At 40.1% G+C, this 16333-nt stretch overlaps 2 protein-coding genes across 2 annotated transcripts; one reads left to right on the forward strand and one right to left on the reverse strand.

The window, feature by feature from the left end:
- Positions 1-726: 726 nt before the first annotated feature.
- Positions 727-5434, reverse strand: LOC148501449 (uncharacterized). Its single transcript, XM_088450399.1, has 2 exons — positions 5298-5434; positions 727-1357 (listed from the first exon to the last, which is right to left on the reverse strand). The coding sequence occupies exons 1-2, from the start codon at positions 5353-5355 to the stop codon at positions 1044-1046; spliced, it is 372 nt and encodes a 123-aa protein (XP_088306525.1). The 5' UTR covers positions 5356-5434; the 3' UTR covers positions 727-1043.
- A 507-nt stretch (positions 5435-5941) lies between these two features.
- LOC148501450 (WAP four-disulfide core domain protein 18-like) lies at positions 5942-15022 on the forward strand. Its single transcript, XM_088450400.1, has 4 exons — positions 5942-6006; positions 10994-11169; positions 12831-13013; positions 14896-15022. The coding sequence occupies exons 2-4, from the start codon at positions 11082-11084 to the stop codon at positions 15000-15002; spliced, it is 378 nt and encodes a 125-aa protein (XP_088306526.1). The 5' UTR covers positions 5942-6006; positions 10994-11081; the 3' UTR covers positions 15003-15022.
- The last annotated feature ends 1311 nt before the right edge of the window (positions 15023-16333 follow it).

The following is a 16333-nucleotide window of genomic DNA, read 5'->3' on the forward strand; positions in this document are numbered from 1 at the left end:
AACCAAACAAAACAAATATATCCAAAACACACAAGGGGCGGTTTTGGCAAAACCAAAATCCAGATCCAAGACACGAGGAGATACAGGTAGAAAAACAGGGGGCAGCGCACATCCATAGTAAAATTACAGTTACAAGCTGATTGGTTAGTACTTTCTCAAAGCTTTGAGTAATCTCTGAACATCCCTCCCGCCACCCCCAAAGTCTTAAGTACTCCATAATGACTAGCATAGGTTCATTTAATGCAGAGGTGGCCAAATGCAGTCCTCAAGGCTCCCCCACAGTTCAGGTTTTAGGAGATCCATTTAGAGCTGGTTTGAGTACAGGTTACCTAGTCAGTCCCTCAGTCAATTTAATTACCTGTGCTCAACCATAGATATTTCTAAAACCTGTACTGTTAGGGAGTCTTGAGGACTGCGTTTAGGAACCTCTGATTTAATGAGTTGACAAAATAGTAGATAATCCCTTCTATGCATAGATTTAGGTGTAACCTGTGGGGAGGCTAAATAAGTGGAGGGGATTGAAAATAAAAATTCTATGATGAGCAGGTTTGAAAAATGCTCATTAGTAATCCAAAATGCACAATATGCATTTTATTGAAAAGCAGTTCGCATGAAGGGACAACAGGTATTTATACCTCAGCTTTGTGATGGGTAATAAAGTAAATGTAGTCTAAAAAAACAAAACAAAAAAAACACAATGACAATTATGCCACAAATAGTCATTCATATGAAAATGGAATATAGTTTAATAAAAGGTTTAAAATTTGCACCAGGCATTTAAGTGCACACATTACCATAGGAAGGCAGCTTGTTCTCCAGTACAGTCAGCCACATGTGCTTCTTTGGTTTGCCAAAAAGTGCTATATCACATAAGAATCATGACCATAAATCTGACCTTTGAAGTTTCTCCCATTAAAAACAAATATCAAGTTACTTAAATTAACAGTTGGTGCTCAACTGAAGATTTCTTAAGATTGGCCGATAGATTGAAATCTGAGTCCGGCATCTACAGTCCAAATATACTGGCAGAACACGCACACACCCTATGGTTTCTTCAAAAGTTCCTTGTCCCAAGTGGATAGTAGCTTGCTCAGTTTGTCAGAGAGCACAAAGTCTATGAAGTGCTGGATATGGCCAATCCTTATTTTTCCTTCCTTCATTCTTCCAGATATGAACCTCACAAGATTCATAGCTGCAGATAGTTGCCCATTGTTCATCTTCGTGCTTTTCACCACAGACTTGATCCTCTTATGTGCAATGTAGAAAGCCATTCGCGTTTCAAGATCCATCAGCTCTGTTGCAGCTTCTCCAATCTCCTCAATAGCTTCCAGGAGGCCATGGTTGTGTGGAAACCGATCTAGTTAGAGATAAAAGTAGTCAGACTAGTACACTTTTAGATGCAGGTGTACCTACAACATGTCCTGAGTAATGTGTATGTAACCAGCACGTCACTGCACTTTCCAGTTACTGATTGATTAATGTATCACTTTTCACACTAATAGGGGAATTCAATATGGAGCGAAAACTCAGTTTTTGCGTTAATTTCGCACCTATGACGTCATTATCGCAGGTTTTAGTTTTACACCGTATTCAATTTCAAAGACTTTTCACAGGTTCAAAAAGTCTTTGATAAAAAATGGGGATAACTTTTCACCATTGAATAGGTGTCGAAAAAAAGTGCAGAATTGGGGTTTAGGGGTGCAGGCTTAAAAAAAATTAGCCTGCACCCCTGGGAATGTCATTTTAAAAATAACTGTCAAAAAAAGTTTTTTAAAAAAATAGGGACACCCCAAAAAATTAATTTCAAAATTGGGGTAAAAAAAAAAAAATTTGATTAAAACAAGGGAAATAGGTTCAGGGCTATTCTGCAAGTATGCGGCAGGTGTATTCTAGAATAGATTTATAATGGCAGGTGCACAATTGCAGAATTTTAAAAAAATTACTTTAGGGACATTAAAATATGCTAGTTCCCATTTTCATGTAGCCCAAATTTGATGGGACCACTTAAAAAAAAAAAGTGCTCTTCTGCATCGCTTCTTCAATGTCGGGAAAAAAAAAAGCACCTGCCGCAGATATTTAAATCCCCGACTTTCATTTGCAGGCTAAAACGGGGGTACCCATAGTGATCCCCCATGTTTTTACAGCTTTAGGGGGGGGTCCTACAATTTTTTCCAGGAAAATTTTGTAGTTTATCGCAAATCCCACTTCGCCAGGTCCCATTTTCGTTGATTTTATATTGGATATGGGGATAAAGCAGGCGCGCGCCCGATACTTATCCCAGAAAAATCTCCAATGTGGAGCGAAAAGTCCAGCACGGACTTTTCGCTCCCATAATGAATACCCTCTAAGGGGTCTATTTACTAAGCAGTGTTAGGAGACAGAGTGAAAAGTGATTAGGTGCCAGCCAATCAGCTCCCAACTGTCATCTCTCAGGCTATGTTTGAAAAATGACAGTTGGGTGCTGATTGGCTGGCACCTTATCACTTTTCACTCTGTCTCCTAACACTGTAAATGGACCCCTATGGGTCTCAATTACTAACAAGTAATATCACCGAAACGAGCGATAAATTTCACTGTGTATGATAAATTGTGCTCCCAACTTTCAACTGTTAGAAAAATGACAGTTGGAAGCCGATTGGCTGGAGCACCATTTATCACACACAGTGAAATGTATCACTTGTTTTGGTGATAAAACTAGTTCATAAATGAGGGCCGTAGTGCCTCCACCCAGCCTTAGTTATTAGACAGCAAAGTACCAGGGGTTGGCACGGGAAACCTCCAAATTCTAGTAGAAAGCGTGTAATAACAGTTAACCTCTACTACCCCTACACACAGTTCAAGTGTATCAGACACAAAAGAAAGAGTTTAAACTTTATTTCACTGGAGCTCTTCAAAATGTAACTCCTATGAAAAAAAACAAAAATTAATAATAAATTATATATATATATATATATATATATATATATATATATAAAAAAAATATGTAGAGAATTTGCAATCATTTAAAAGCACAAGTCATACCAGAAAAGTTGTAATAAAAATTTGGCACAGTTTTACAGACTAAGTCACTCACACCCACATTATAAACTTTTTATTTTAGTTTTAAATGAGTTACCACTCAAAGTGTTAAACCTCCTTCTCAGCAACAACCTAGTCACAGTGGCAATAACAAATATATACAAATTTTAATATTCTTGTTTGTGGAAATCACATGCTTTATGAGTCTACCTTAAACTCATTAGCAACAATGTTATACCACTACCAGTAGTTTCCAATACAGAATTATATATGATGGCAGAAATGAGGGGGAAAAAATAAAAATTATATATATATATATATATATATATATTACACACACACACTTTATTAATTGTTAAGTTTTGCAAGTCGCCACAATAATGTTCGACCCATCGAAGTAGTTGTTTAGCATCATAATTGCAGAGTATGGAAAGTGGATATATATACATTTTTTATTAGCTTGTAAATTAGTGATGTAATAATATTTTACTCTGCAGTTGAGCTTCTCCTCTACAGTCTGATAAGCTTCATAGCCTGGTTGGTTGATTTTGTAAATTATCTGTGGGAGTTTGATCAGGTTAGATACTTATGCCAGTATGTTCTTCTCAGACTATCCTGAGTGAGGCTGGGATAATTAGGAACCACATGTGTTTCCTATGCTCTCTGTGTATTGGCTGCCTCTATGAGGTGCCTGTATTCTTCTAAAATGCCTTGACGCCTTATCAAGATAAAGCACTACCTGCACAATAGATTGTAGCTGCTTCCAGTTACAGAGTTGTAATTATAATAACAGCAGGCAGCCTATATTTAGTCATTGCACAGATACTGCAGTCTGTATATTATACTTTGTAAGGAGGGCTGCAGGGGTATTTAAGTCTATTATTCTGGCCACAGTAGGTCTGTCAGAAGTTTATAGTTGCAAATAGCAGGTAGTGTTTGAGAAAGAATATAGTTCTGTCCCCAGAAAGATTACAGACCTCTCAGAGTTCACCAACAGTGCTGACTGCTCCTCCTCAGCGCCACTCTGATGCCTCACACAGCTCTCATCTCCCCTCTGCTCTTTTTAAGCCTCCCCTCAGTTTACGATGGGGGCAAAATAAATAAAGGGATGATTTGGGTAGTTCTATGCATTCAAACTTAGACTCTCCCCCATCCAAAGTATGGTCTTATTTTCTAATTCATTTTGTTCTATCAGGAAGGTTTTCAGGACCAGGATTTCCTTTACACTGTACTCATAATGGACAAGGCACCAGTCAAGGTATTTTGGGCTGTATACAGTTTACAGGAATGTGCTCTGGTGCCACCAAATTGGTATATTATACACTGTAGAATAGCTCTTTTAGAATACAAAAGATCACAGCTTGGCCTAGTGTGCAGAGATATCCCATCTTCATTTGTAAATAGTAATGATGGATAGTGCTGGTTTTCAGGCATGGCCAACTTTGACACATCATCGTGCTTACTAAAATGCTATGTGTAGCAGAATCAGGGTCACTTTAAGTGTAAGGAATGGAATCCAGTCTAGGCCTGAACAAGGGACTGGCATGGCCAAGCTTGAATTCTGGGCAGAAGTAAACCTACCTACAATGTGAAATACATACTAATTTACAAATAGCCATCAGCCCTTCAAGGCTGCTTGTGGTCCTTATCTTTACAGAAACCTTCCTAGACTATTAGGTGGCCCACCATGAACAATCCCCATTTAAGAACCACCTACATAAGTTCTATAGGGAATTACATGAATTTGCAGGCAGCAGTACAAGTGTTGCCCTGACCAAATACAGAAGTAGGGCATATTGCGAATGTGCTTTGCAGAAAATGCATTAAAACACATCTAGTTTGAGCAACATTTTGTGGCACAGGATAATTTAAATGAAACTGTATAGATTATGCAGGGCTTTCCTGCTTTGAGAGGGGACACAGGTTTTCCAACTCCACAAGATACAGTACTTTAATTCTCTGGGACATCATAAAAGGAAAGATATCAGGTCCTGTCCCTAACCTTATAACAACATACATTTTGCACACCCCAGTTACATATTAACCAGCTTTCATTAAGTAAATTCAGTGCTCATATTGATCCTTCAGATAAAGCAATATTATTGATACCATAACAAAAACACCAAAAAAATAAATTAAAAGACCCCCAGCTTAACTGGATATATTTCAAGGCAAGTGGTCTTTAAAATGGAAAGATTACAAGAGAAGGAAAGGAAATTGTAAGGTTTTGCTAGATGACAAACTAAACAATGTAACTTAAACCTAGTATTATTACTCACCCTCATATGCAACTGAAACCACAGCCAGAAACACCAGCAATACTACAGTTGAAACCATTCTGTATCATTTAACACCAGCTGATCCCTACACCAAACAATGGAGTATTTATGGGTCTGACCTTCCACCCATTTCTCAGCTTGCACTGCTGTGATTAGAATGGAAGGGTCTGATTCTCACAGGTGGGAATTTAACTCCTAAATGCCATGCAAGGCAAAGCACATTAATGTGCCGTTCTGAAAATAAATGTAAACAACTTTTCATGATTAAGATCATTGTTACAAAAAATTAGCATGTGTCACTTGCCATTTATTAATTTCATATTTTCAACACTGTGCTGTGTGATATAATTGGTGCTTTAAAAAAAAAGGCTAATAATAATAATAAAATTACTGAGATGTTTTACCTGCCCCCATTTGAACAAAACAGACAGGCTTAATGCATAATGCAAAGGCGAGAAATGGTGATACAATACTTATGGCAACTGGTCAGATTTTATTCTTTTAAATTGCAACTTAAAAATAAAAGCAAGCAAGTGATTGGTTGATGGGACTACCAGTGGAAGCAGCAATTTTATGAACTAAACCAATATTGCAGCTTATCTATTCAGAATCGGCATTCAGAATCGGCATGACATACTGCCAGACCTAAGCCCGGCAGATGAAATACCGACGCCGGTAGTCAGGCAGATGAAGATCCCGATGGTGCCTGGTAAGTACCCTAACTCTCCCCTCTCTGCCCCCTAACCCTCCCTTAGGGGTGCTTAACCCTAACCTCCCCCCAGGGGAGCCTAAACCTAATCCCCCCCCCGCTCCCTCATCTTCCCCTGGGGGTGTATGACCCTAACCATCCCGGGGGGGTGCCTAACCCTAAATCCCCCCAGGAGTCCCTATACCTAACCCCCCCATGACTAACAGGTCCTGATGCCCGGATTACCTACATTCGGTATGCCGGGTGTGGGGCTGATGACAGGCATCAGTATTTAGACGCCTATCATTAGTCCCATGCCGGCAGTAGGTATTTCGACCATCGGCTTCCTGACTACATACCATCTATTCTCTAAAGACTAGTGACATAGCTGATGAAACATGTATTTCAGTTACTGAATGTCACTGATAACTAGAAAATGTAGACTAACAAATTACGGTGCCTTTCAAATGGGATGAGGTTTGAAATATTGACTGATTTTATAATATTATTAGAAAAATATATTAAATAATAGTAAAAATAATTAGACACTGCAAATGGAGGCTACTACCTCTGGACTTGAAGAGGGCTGCTAAGCAGTGTAAAGAGAAAAAAAAACTAAACTTGTACATGTGCAAAACCTCTTTTCTAGCAACTGCACAATTTCCTAGAAGCACATTAAAGCTGGGTACACACCTAAAGATTTTCTGTCCAACCAGCCAACTAGTTGATTGGATGGAGTGAAACCCTGGTAATGTATGGGAGTAAATGGCAATCGTCCATTTGCTCAGAAATGCTGGAAAATAGCCAAAAATGGTTGTTCAGACAAATTGGTTAAAACACACAAATTTAACCAATTTGAAATTTTTTTTTGTCCTTTTCTCAGTGTTTAAAACCATATGATCGACTGTCATTTGCTCCCATACATTACCAGGTTTTCATTCCAACCACCCAGATTGGACAGATATCTGACAGAAAATTGTATAGTGGATGCCCAGCTTTAGGCATACTTGCCAACTCTCCCTGATTGTCAGGGAGACTCCCTGAAATAATAGCAATCTCCCTTACTCCCTGATTGCACCTTACCCCCATTATGTAGCTGTTATATACAAAAAAAAACAGAGATGGATACATTGAAATGGGATCATTAGTATCATTTCCCTGCATTGATTATAAGACACAATGATCCCTATGGCTAAATGCATTTTCTGAAAAGTATCAGTGTGTTTTCATCAACAATTACACCTTACTAACTGCTTTGGGGTTCAATCACAATTGTATGTAAATTAATTTTATGAGACGCCTCTCAGATGTAGCAGTACATGCTCACTTTAACGCACGCTTATAGGTGTTTGCTTCACAATATCCCTGAAATGCTTTTTCAAAAGTAGACAAGTATGCATTAAGGGCAGGATATATCATATTGTGAAATGTGGTAAAACCTCTTTACACAGCAGTTTTCAGAGGTTTACAGCAGTACAGATGGATTGTCCATATGTATTAAAAAGGTAAATATAATTCCATGGGGCTGTGATGTGCCTGTACGTTTGCAGCAAGCTTCAGAAAGCGTAACTTTTCAGAGCTTCTGCCCTAAGGCTAGTGGAGACGCTGGGGAGTGACTTCTCATTGGAGGTGCTTCCTGCTATTCACACACCAGCCTGGCAGTCCCAGCTGAAGAAAGCAGCTCCCCTTGGACTGCCTGTCTAGTGCTTCCATTGGTCAGCCACTGCAGTAACTGGGGGTGGCAAATTTTTGCAAGGGGACAGCTCCTAATTTAGCTAGGCCACCAGTCAACACGACAGATATAGGTAAGCTTTAAAAGGGATGTAGTCATGAACCCGGATGTTGGAATGCCAGCGCTCAGAATCCCGGCACCAGCATCCCGACCACTGGCATCCCGATGGTAAGTATTGGGGTTTGGGGTTAGGCTGCTGGGGGACGGTTAGGTTTAGGCTGCTGGGGAGGGTTAGGTTTAGGCCAGAGCCATAACTAGACTTTTTGGTGCCCTGTGCTAGAGAGAGCATTGGCACCCCCCCACCCCTCATTTTTTTAAATAGGGACATAAGATAGTGCACCTGAAAAAGGGCCATGGCCTCATGGAGAAGGGCCAGGGAAGAGATAGGGGAGGCCAGGGGATGCTGGGGATAAAAGAAGAGGAAGCTACAAGAGAGAATGAAATAAACAGGAAAAGTGACAGGCCCAAACAGCGCCCCCTGCCCTGCAGTGCCCTGTGCCATGGCACAGGTCCCACTACCCTAGTTACGGCCCTGGTATAGGCTGCGGGGGAGGAAGGGCTAAGGGTAGGGGAAAGGTTGTATACTTACTTACCTGCTTCTCTCGGGATTGTAACTAGGGATGTGCAGGCTCGGTTTTACTCGGATTTACTCGGTTCTTATCGCCACTTTACCGCAAATTCGGATTTATTATATTGGCTATCCAAAACACATGATAGGCGATAGCCAATAAAATGCCGTTTAAAGATCCGAGTAAATCCGAGTAAAACCGAACCCGCTCACCCCTAATTGTAACCCAGTCGGGATGCCGGCGTTTGCATCCTGTGCCCAACCCCTTTAAAACACTATGAGGAAATATGTGTTGCTTTATATTAAGCTCCGCCTCTCCTGTGTAATGCTTCTTTTAGCTAGAGGATTAACATATGAAAACTATGAGGTTGCAAAGTAGTCGACAATTTTCATATTGGCAGGCTTGTGTACTCACTGTAATTATTTACTATGCACCAATCCTTTTTTATAAAATGAGAAACATGTTAAATGCAATGTAAAAGTAGTAAAATACGTATTATTTGTAATGTATCCCTGATCATGATGGAACAAATTTTTTATTTCCTTTTCCATTTCAAATTTTGAGAAACAGGCCCCATAATTATCATTCCTTATCGCTGCATATCATGGCAATAAGTTATCATTGTTCTGGGCACGTGCAGTTTAATATCAAGCAAGATACACTCTGCATCTGCCCCATTGGTGCAATGTTACCGTTTATCACATGGGAATGACAATAGTGTTTTTGGACAGATAGGGCTTTCATTTGTTAGCATATATTTATAAGTATGTGTTTTTTACTATATAAGTAAGAAAGATAAATTAATTAAAACATTTTCTTGATCTCATACACAATTCTAAAATACCTAGTGCTACTGTATAATTAATCCTGAAACTTAAAAACAGTAAATTATATGGTTCTACAGTGGTAGTGGGCAGGATTCCAGAGCTATGTTTGAACTCTGGAGTCAGCCCCAAAAACCAGAATACTGGTGTGTGTATGTATGCATGCATGTATGTACTTATGTATGTATGTGCGATATGGATAATTACATAAATTTTTTTTACATTTTCATAAATGGTCCTAATTTACCACAAACTTGTTTAAAGTCTTGAGGGGTATATTTACTAAAGTGCGGGTTTACAAAAGTGGAGATGTTGCCCATACTTATCATTTATTTAGTACCTTCTAGAATCTGATTGGTTACTTGCTATGGGCAACATCGCCACTAGAGTAAACCTGCACTTTAGTAAATATCAGGTCCGTAACTAGGGTAGTGCGACCAGTGCCATGGTACGGGGCACCGCAGGGCAGGGGGCGCTGTTTGGGCCTGTCATGTTTAAAATGTAAGGGGGAGGGTGTGCCAAAAAATCTAGTTACGGCTCTGGTAAATATATCCCTTGTAGTCTGCACAAATTGTGTGTCTCTGCATAGTCCTATTTTGCCCTGCATTTCTCTTAGGTGTGGTGCTACCTTTTAACCGTTGCACTGTTGGTGCACTGAATAAGTACATAAATGCGGCTTCTCCTGTTAACTGTGACATCTCCTTGCACAGCTTACAGTAATGTTTTGTTTACATTTAGGAAATAGTCTTTTATTTAACAAACCTTCATGCATGTATAGTATAATAGGAATATGTAAAAATCTATTTTTCTGAATGCAAAAATAAAAGAAATAAATAACCAAAAGCAAACAAAATAATATATATCTAAATTATGAGTTGTGCAATGTTAGCTAAATGTTACCTATTCCTTGTCTTGTGTATTTCATTTTTAACCTACTTATTTTTACATTGTTAATAATCTCATCAATTGCTGCTCCTGCTCCTGAGGATGGTGTCACCAACACACCGAAACAGCTGTTGAGCTGACCTGAGATTTCTATGAGGGAAAGGCATTGTGCTGTTATTTGCAGATTACATCATGGATGCTGATAATCAGCATTAGCCCTATGTCAAGCCACTATGTTAACTGCTGCTTAAATTGGCTATTGTACCTCGTATTTGCACTTTATATGGATATGCCACTTTTTGAAATATATCTTTTTGCATGAATTCTGCATGCGCTGGCTCCTTTTTTACTTTACATTGTTAATAACCAAAATAAAAGTAACTAAATTACATGAAAAGACCTATAGATGAGCGGTTCAGTTCTAGTGGGGTCTTTTTGCCAAATTAGCGCAAGTTCATTCATTGGCTATCTAAAATATGTGAGAGCCTTATAGCCAATAAGATGCCAGTTTTCAGATCCGAACTTTACCAAGAAAACCGTACTGCACATCACTAAAAAACACAAACATTCAAACACTCAAAAACATGACTCTGCCAACTTTCTCCTAGTCCCACCTGATACCATCATTAAGACCCAATCTCCCTCCCACTGATTAATGAGACATGCATTGTTTATTTTACAGTAGTATGATTGAACACACCTTCACATGTTTTACAGAGACCTGTAATATAATCTAATGATTGCTTTTCATTCTATGTCTTCTATGAATTACTTTCTTTTATTAACTTTCATGTCCATAAGGCTTACCGGTATTTATTTCATGACTTATTTCTATTCAATAAGCATTAGGAAAAGGCAGTAACACGTTACAGGAAGAGGTTTCAGAATCAATTACAGAGATCCTTTTACCTGATGTGAAAGCAGAGTGCTCATCCAATTACCTATTCATAATAAGTAACAATAAGAATACACAAATGTACCCTTTATTCTGCCCCTAGGGACACTGAGCTGTGAATTTATACTTGGGAATTACCAAATCGAAGTCATTTTCTGCTCATCTTCATTTGCATCTATTGGATTATTGTTATGGATCAGTCCCTAAAATTGGTTCTACTGGTTCTGTTGGGAGTCATTACATTGACTCTCTCCCAAGAGCTGCAAACATATGATGCCGGTAGGTATATATTTGGATGTACTTGCTGTTATTTTAGTGTACGTACTAACTGGTGACCTAGTTATATTATTACATGTTAGCTATGGTAGTGATAAAGTAGTAAAACAGTGGTGACCCAACTATGTCCTCAAAGACCTCTAACAGTTCATGTTTTCCAGATCTTCTAGCTGGTACACAAGTGTATTTATTAAGTAACCCAATGGTGTTTTAGAAAACATTAAACTGAGGACAACGTTTGGCCACCACTAATGTAAAAGATGCAACGTTATTAGAAAAATATATTGCTACAATTGTGACAATTGATGCATATAATTGTAGTGCAATGCTTGTTTTCTGTGACTTCTGACAGTATATTCTGTTTCAATACACTCCAGAAGAAATTCACTATAAATTTTGTGAAACTTCAACTCATTTTCTGCCTATATATAATGTGTTCTGCCTACAGTAGTATATATATAATGTGTTCACTCATCTGTGTATAATGTAACTTTGCCTAAAAATATTCCGCAGAAGAAATTAGAAGTTGATCATATTATATTTTATGGTTTTAATGTACATTAATTGTTTGAAATTAGTTATTATGGTATAAATAACTTTACTTTAGATGAGTAATGTATGTCAATCTATTTATAAACTAACTGAGCAGCCATGAACTAAGACCATATTTTTATTATATAACTGACTACTAAAGCCATTTATTATATAACTGACCACTAAAACCATTCAAAAAAGTTAATCTGAATCCGGTTTGAAGATAAATTTTAAATATTAAAAAGAAAACAAGCACGGATGGAGAATGACAGTGCCCGATTCAGTACCAATCGCAAGTGCAACTACAAATGCACATCAAGTGATTGTTTGCCGACACACACTGCGACTACAGACGCACAGAGGAGTCCATCACAAAGTGAGTGACAGGATGTCAGCATTTGGGTATGGTGATGGGGGAATGGTTGGAAGAACGTAGGCATGTCTGTCCATTTTAATGGCGTTTCCTGGGCGTGTATATATTAACCACTGTGATTGCATACGCAGCATGAGAGCTCTCTGCGTGCGAGGAGACTTGCAGTGTCTTCAACTGGTCAGAGCACTTGTAAATGCTGTGTGAGTGGCCGATGTGCATCGATTGTACCGATGTTTATGCAGAAGAGCGACATTGGATGGACATGAGAAGGCAGAAGTGAGTGTCTTTATGCTGGCTGAGCTTAGCATATTTTAACTGCTGCTGCATTCCGTGCGAAATCGCTGCTGCGATCACAATTGCAATCCATACTGCACCAGACCCTTAGACATTAGTTCAAGCATCTGTCACAAAGTGCGTGATTGGCAACTATCCATATTTAACCACACAGCACTACCATAGGTGGAAAACACTCTGAGCAGCTCCTTATGTCGGGGCTCCTCCTAACTTCCGTGGTCATTAGATTGTGCCAAATGTTCAATCCAACTATGCTGCATATGAGACTATAATTTAGCACCAGCGGAGCAATGTCCTGCCCAGTTAAATTGAGATTGGCATTTGGCTAAGAAACAGGTTTGGTTTAATTTATGCTTTTTAAAGTTTTTATTTATTTATATGATGACGTTCTGCAAACTGTTCTAGATTTATTCAGCATATTCTTACTAATGATATTTTAAATACATGGATTGTTTTTCATAAGGTGCTGAAATCGAAAGTAACCCTGGAGATTGCCCAGAAGATTCTGCCCCCACTCTATGCTCCGAACTTTGTGAAGATAAAGACAATTGCACACTGCAGAATTGTGTCACAGACTCCCAGTGCCAAGGGAGCCTAAAATGCTGCAATACCAAGTGTGGAACTGAGTGCCTCCCACCAGTCTTTAGTGAGTGCTGGTTACTGTATCTGTGAATGTCTGTGTCTAGTGGGTATCTGGAATCAAACAACCTACTTCTAGGAACATGCTGACTGTGTGACAGCACTAATACAGTATTGAACAACCATACTTGAGACAGATAGTGGCATTCGGATTTTAGCATCAGCTCAATTTGGATATCAATTTGAATTAACATTGTATTTACATGTTCATTATATATATAATTATTAATTATACAGTATATATATATGGGGATGGGCCCCAGTGATAAACGTCCAGTTGTTCCAGATGTCTTTACTCAGCTCTTGTCAGCATGTGCAGAGTCTGATGGATGCGCAGTGAAGCACCATTTGTACTACAGTTCTAGAACTGACAGCCCACACAGGCATTCACTATGCATGTGGGGGTCATGGTGCCTACTCAGTGTGTCAGAATATGGGCATTCAAAAAAGATGGACTAGTATAGCAGAGCGTCCCTATCACCACTGAGCTACATTGCTTTGGTGGTAGTTCTGCCACTTTATAGGACTTTTTTCCGGCCATCTCTTTTCCACAAAGATATTACTGTTTTATGTTCACCCATATTAAGACAAAATGCTTAACTGGTAAAACTGATGATTTTGGGCCTGATTCAGCAAGGAACGCAGTTGCAAATACGCACACAATCGGCTGATTGTTGCATACTGCGCATGTGTATGTATCGCAGTGCGCATGCAGTGACTACGCAGACCCATCGCAGAGTGATTGACAGGAAGTGACGTTTGTGGGTGGTAACGGGGGGGGTTGGGCGAATTTAGGCGTGACAGTGCGTTTCAATGGCGTTGCAGGGGCGTGCATAAATTATCCACTGCAATGCTCTACGCAACCTGAGGCCTGATAGTGTGAAGTTAGCAATTTCTGAGTAAAGTCAGAGCTTGTGCAAGTGTGCGTGAGGCTGTGATGGTACTCAATTGTACCGATGATTTCGCAGTCGTGCTAAATATTACGGATGTGTGTAAGGTAAAGTGGGCGTCCTTGTGTTGTGCAGCGGCAGCATTGCGATCACAATGGATTAGCATACTATCGCAGTTGAACTGCATGCGTAATCGCTATTGCATTTGCAGTTGCGTTCCTTGCAGAATCAGGCCCACTATTGTCTATCCCTTTGCAGAGTTAACTATAAATGTTATCATTAATCAGAGATGGCTTTATGAATGGTAAATATACTGTATATTAATGGTGGGTATACAATAAATATAGTAAGTCTTAAATAGATTTTGGGGATGTAGTTAATATACCTACAGTACATTCGGCATCCCAGCTGACGAAATCCCGGGGCCGGAATGCCACTACCCGGCCAGAAGACCGGCGCCGGAATACCAACAGTAGGTGACATGCCGACGCCGGAATCCTGACAGCCGGGATGCTGAGCGTAAATATAGCAGGCTTGTTAGGTCTTAGCCGTGGGGGGAGGGGGAGGCTAGGGGTGGGGGTGGGTAAGAGTTAGGCACCAGTGGGGGGGAAAGGGGAGTTAGGTTTAGACACTAAGGGGGGAGGGTTAGGGTTAGGCTGGGGTGGGGGGATGGTTAGTGTTAGGATGTAAGGACAGAGGGTTAGGGTTAGGGGGAGAAGGGGGAGGGTTACTATACTTACCGGACCCTTGTTGGGATCCTGAGCATCGGGATGCCGCTGTCGGTATATAGACAGCAGGCATCCCGACTACTGGGATTTCATACCCATTCCAGATATTCTACAGTTAAACATGAACTGAAGTACTGCAATAGCCAAATAGACTTTGCACTATGCAAACTCACCTATAATGTAAGTGTATAATGTACAATTATTTATTTCACATGAATTTATTATTTACCTAAAATTTTTCCTTTTTTTTTTTACTCTTTTTATTCCATAGAAAGTCCATGTGAAGATAATTTTGACTGTCCTAAGACACTGAAGTGCTGCAATGGTGTATGTGACAGCGACTGCGTCTATCAGCCTAACAATCTGTTTAATAACTAAAAGGATATATCATTCTATAGGTACAATTAAAGTTATAACAAATATATTAAACAGTAGCAGAACACCTAGAGAGCATAAACTTATATCTTCATGCCTGCTGTGCTATGCAATGCGTTTGAGGATCTGAATGTATGTGAGCACACATAGGGGTAGATGTACTAAGCTTTGGAGAAAGATAAAGTGGGGAGAGATGAAGAACCAACCAAACAGCTCCTAACTGCTTTTTCTTTTCAAACAGCCACTAATGTGACAGTTCTGGTTTGTACTATTACTCCATGGCTTGGTACATCACCCCCATAACCACATAGCTGACCCTGTCATTCTTATGTCCTGTACACACTATACGATATGTCATCCGATCCGGCAGATCAGAGCAACATATTGGGCACATTGTCTAATGTATACCCTCTATGTCGCTGGTGATGCGTACTCCCGTGCATCGTCAGCGACATTGGCCATCGGACAAGCATGCAGCATGGCACCCGCTTTTGCTCAGTCGCTCCCAGAATCAGCAAGTGTGTATGCACTTGCCGATGCCGGCTCCTCACCAGGTCCCGTCGCTAGCGAGGCTGGTGCACACTAGACATTGTGTAGTGTCTACCGGCCATAAGTGCAGAGTAACAGGGTTTTTGTTCAGTTTGTCACCACATGTTTGCAGACAATTGTATGACATGCTGACATTTGGTATTATTATTATTATTAGTAGTACTAGTAGTATTATCAATATTATTGTACAGAGTACATCTAGTACCCAGAGAATATGTTGCATCTGCTGTGTCCATGCCACACCGCTGCCTGTCAGAGCAGTAAGAAGGTGACTACACAGGCAAACTCACAGAGGTCATCTTCTGATGGAAAATTTTTGATCTTTGCTTATGTCCTTCCAATTCTGATTCAGACAGAAGTTGGCCGGATCTGTCTTTTTATGAAATTGGGCGTTTCGAGGAAGGACCTGGGTGGAAATTGTGATCATACATAACCACCCTCTCTTGTGGGAGTGATGTGGACATGTAGCACAAGTTCAGTGGGATTCCAAGTCATGCATGCACTCAGAGGCATAGCGTTGAGCCTTGGCACCCGGAGCAGGCTCATGTTACTGTTGTTTCTGACAGATCTCTTGCATCCAGCATAGGGCTGGTCAGGGCTGCCATCAGAAATTGTGGGGCCCGGTACTGACAAAGAAGGCCGGGCCCCCCGGGGGATGGCGCAGAGGTGGGTGGAGCTATGTATGTGGGAGGAGCTTCACAGGGGGGGTTGGACGTTAATTAGTGCTAAACCCAGTTTAAAAATTCTCAAAGTTTGGGGTGGGGAAGGCAGGATGGGCATGGGGG

Source organism: Taudactylus pleione, unplaced genomic scaffold (genome assembly GCF_031769625.1).
Source record: "Taudactylus pleione unplaced genomic scaffold, aTauple2 ptg000518l, whole genome shotgun sequence".
NCBI classification, from domain to species: Eukaryota; Metazoa; Chordata; class Amphibia; order Anura; family Myobatrachidae; genus Taudactylus; species Taudactylus pleione.

Coding starts and splice junctions, on each gene's coding strand:
- LOC148501449 (XM_088450399.1), bottom strand. CDS start 5,355: ATGGTTTCAACTGTAGTATTGCTGGTGTTTCTGGCTGTGGTTTCAGTT. Junction 1,358..5,297: donor GGTTTCAGTTGCATATGAGG/GTGAGTAATAAT, acceptor ATCTCTAACTAG/ATCGGTTTCCACACAACCAT.
- LOC148501450 (XM_088450400.1), top strand. CDS start 11,082: ATGGATCAGTCCCTAAAATTGGTTCTACTGGTTCTGTTGGGAGTCATT. Junction 11,170..12,830: donor GCTGCAAACATATGATGCCG/GTAGGTATATAT, acceptor GTTTTTCATAAG/GTGCTGAAATCGAAAGTAAC. Junction 13,014..14,895: donor GTGCCTCCCACCAGTCTTTA/GTGAGTGCTGGT, acceptor TTTATTCCATAG/AAAGTCCATGTGAAGATAAT.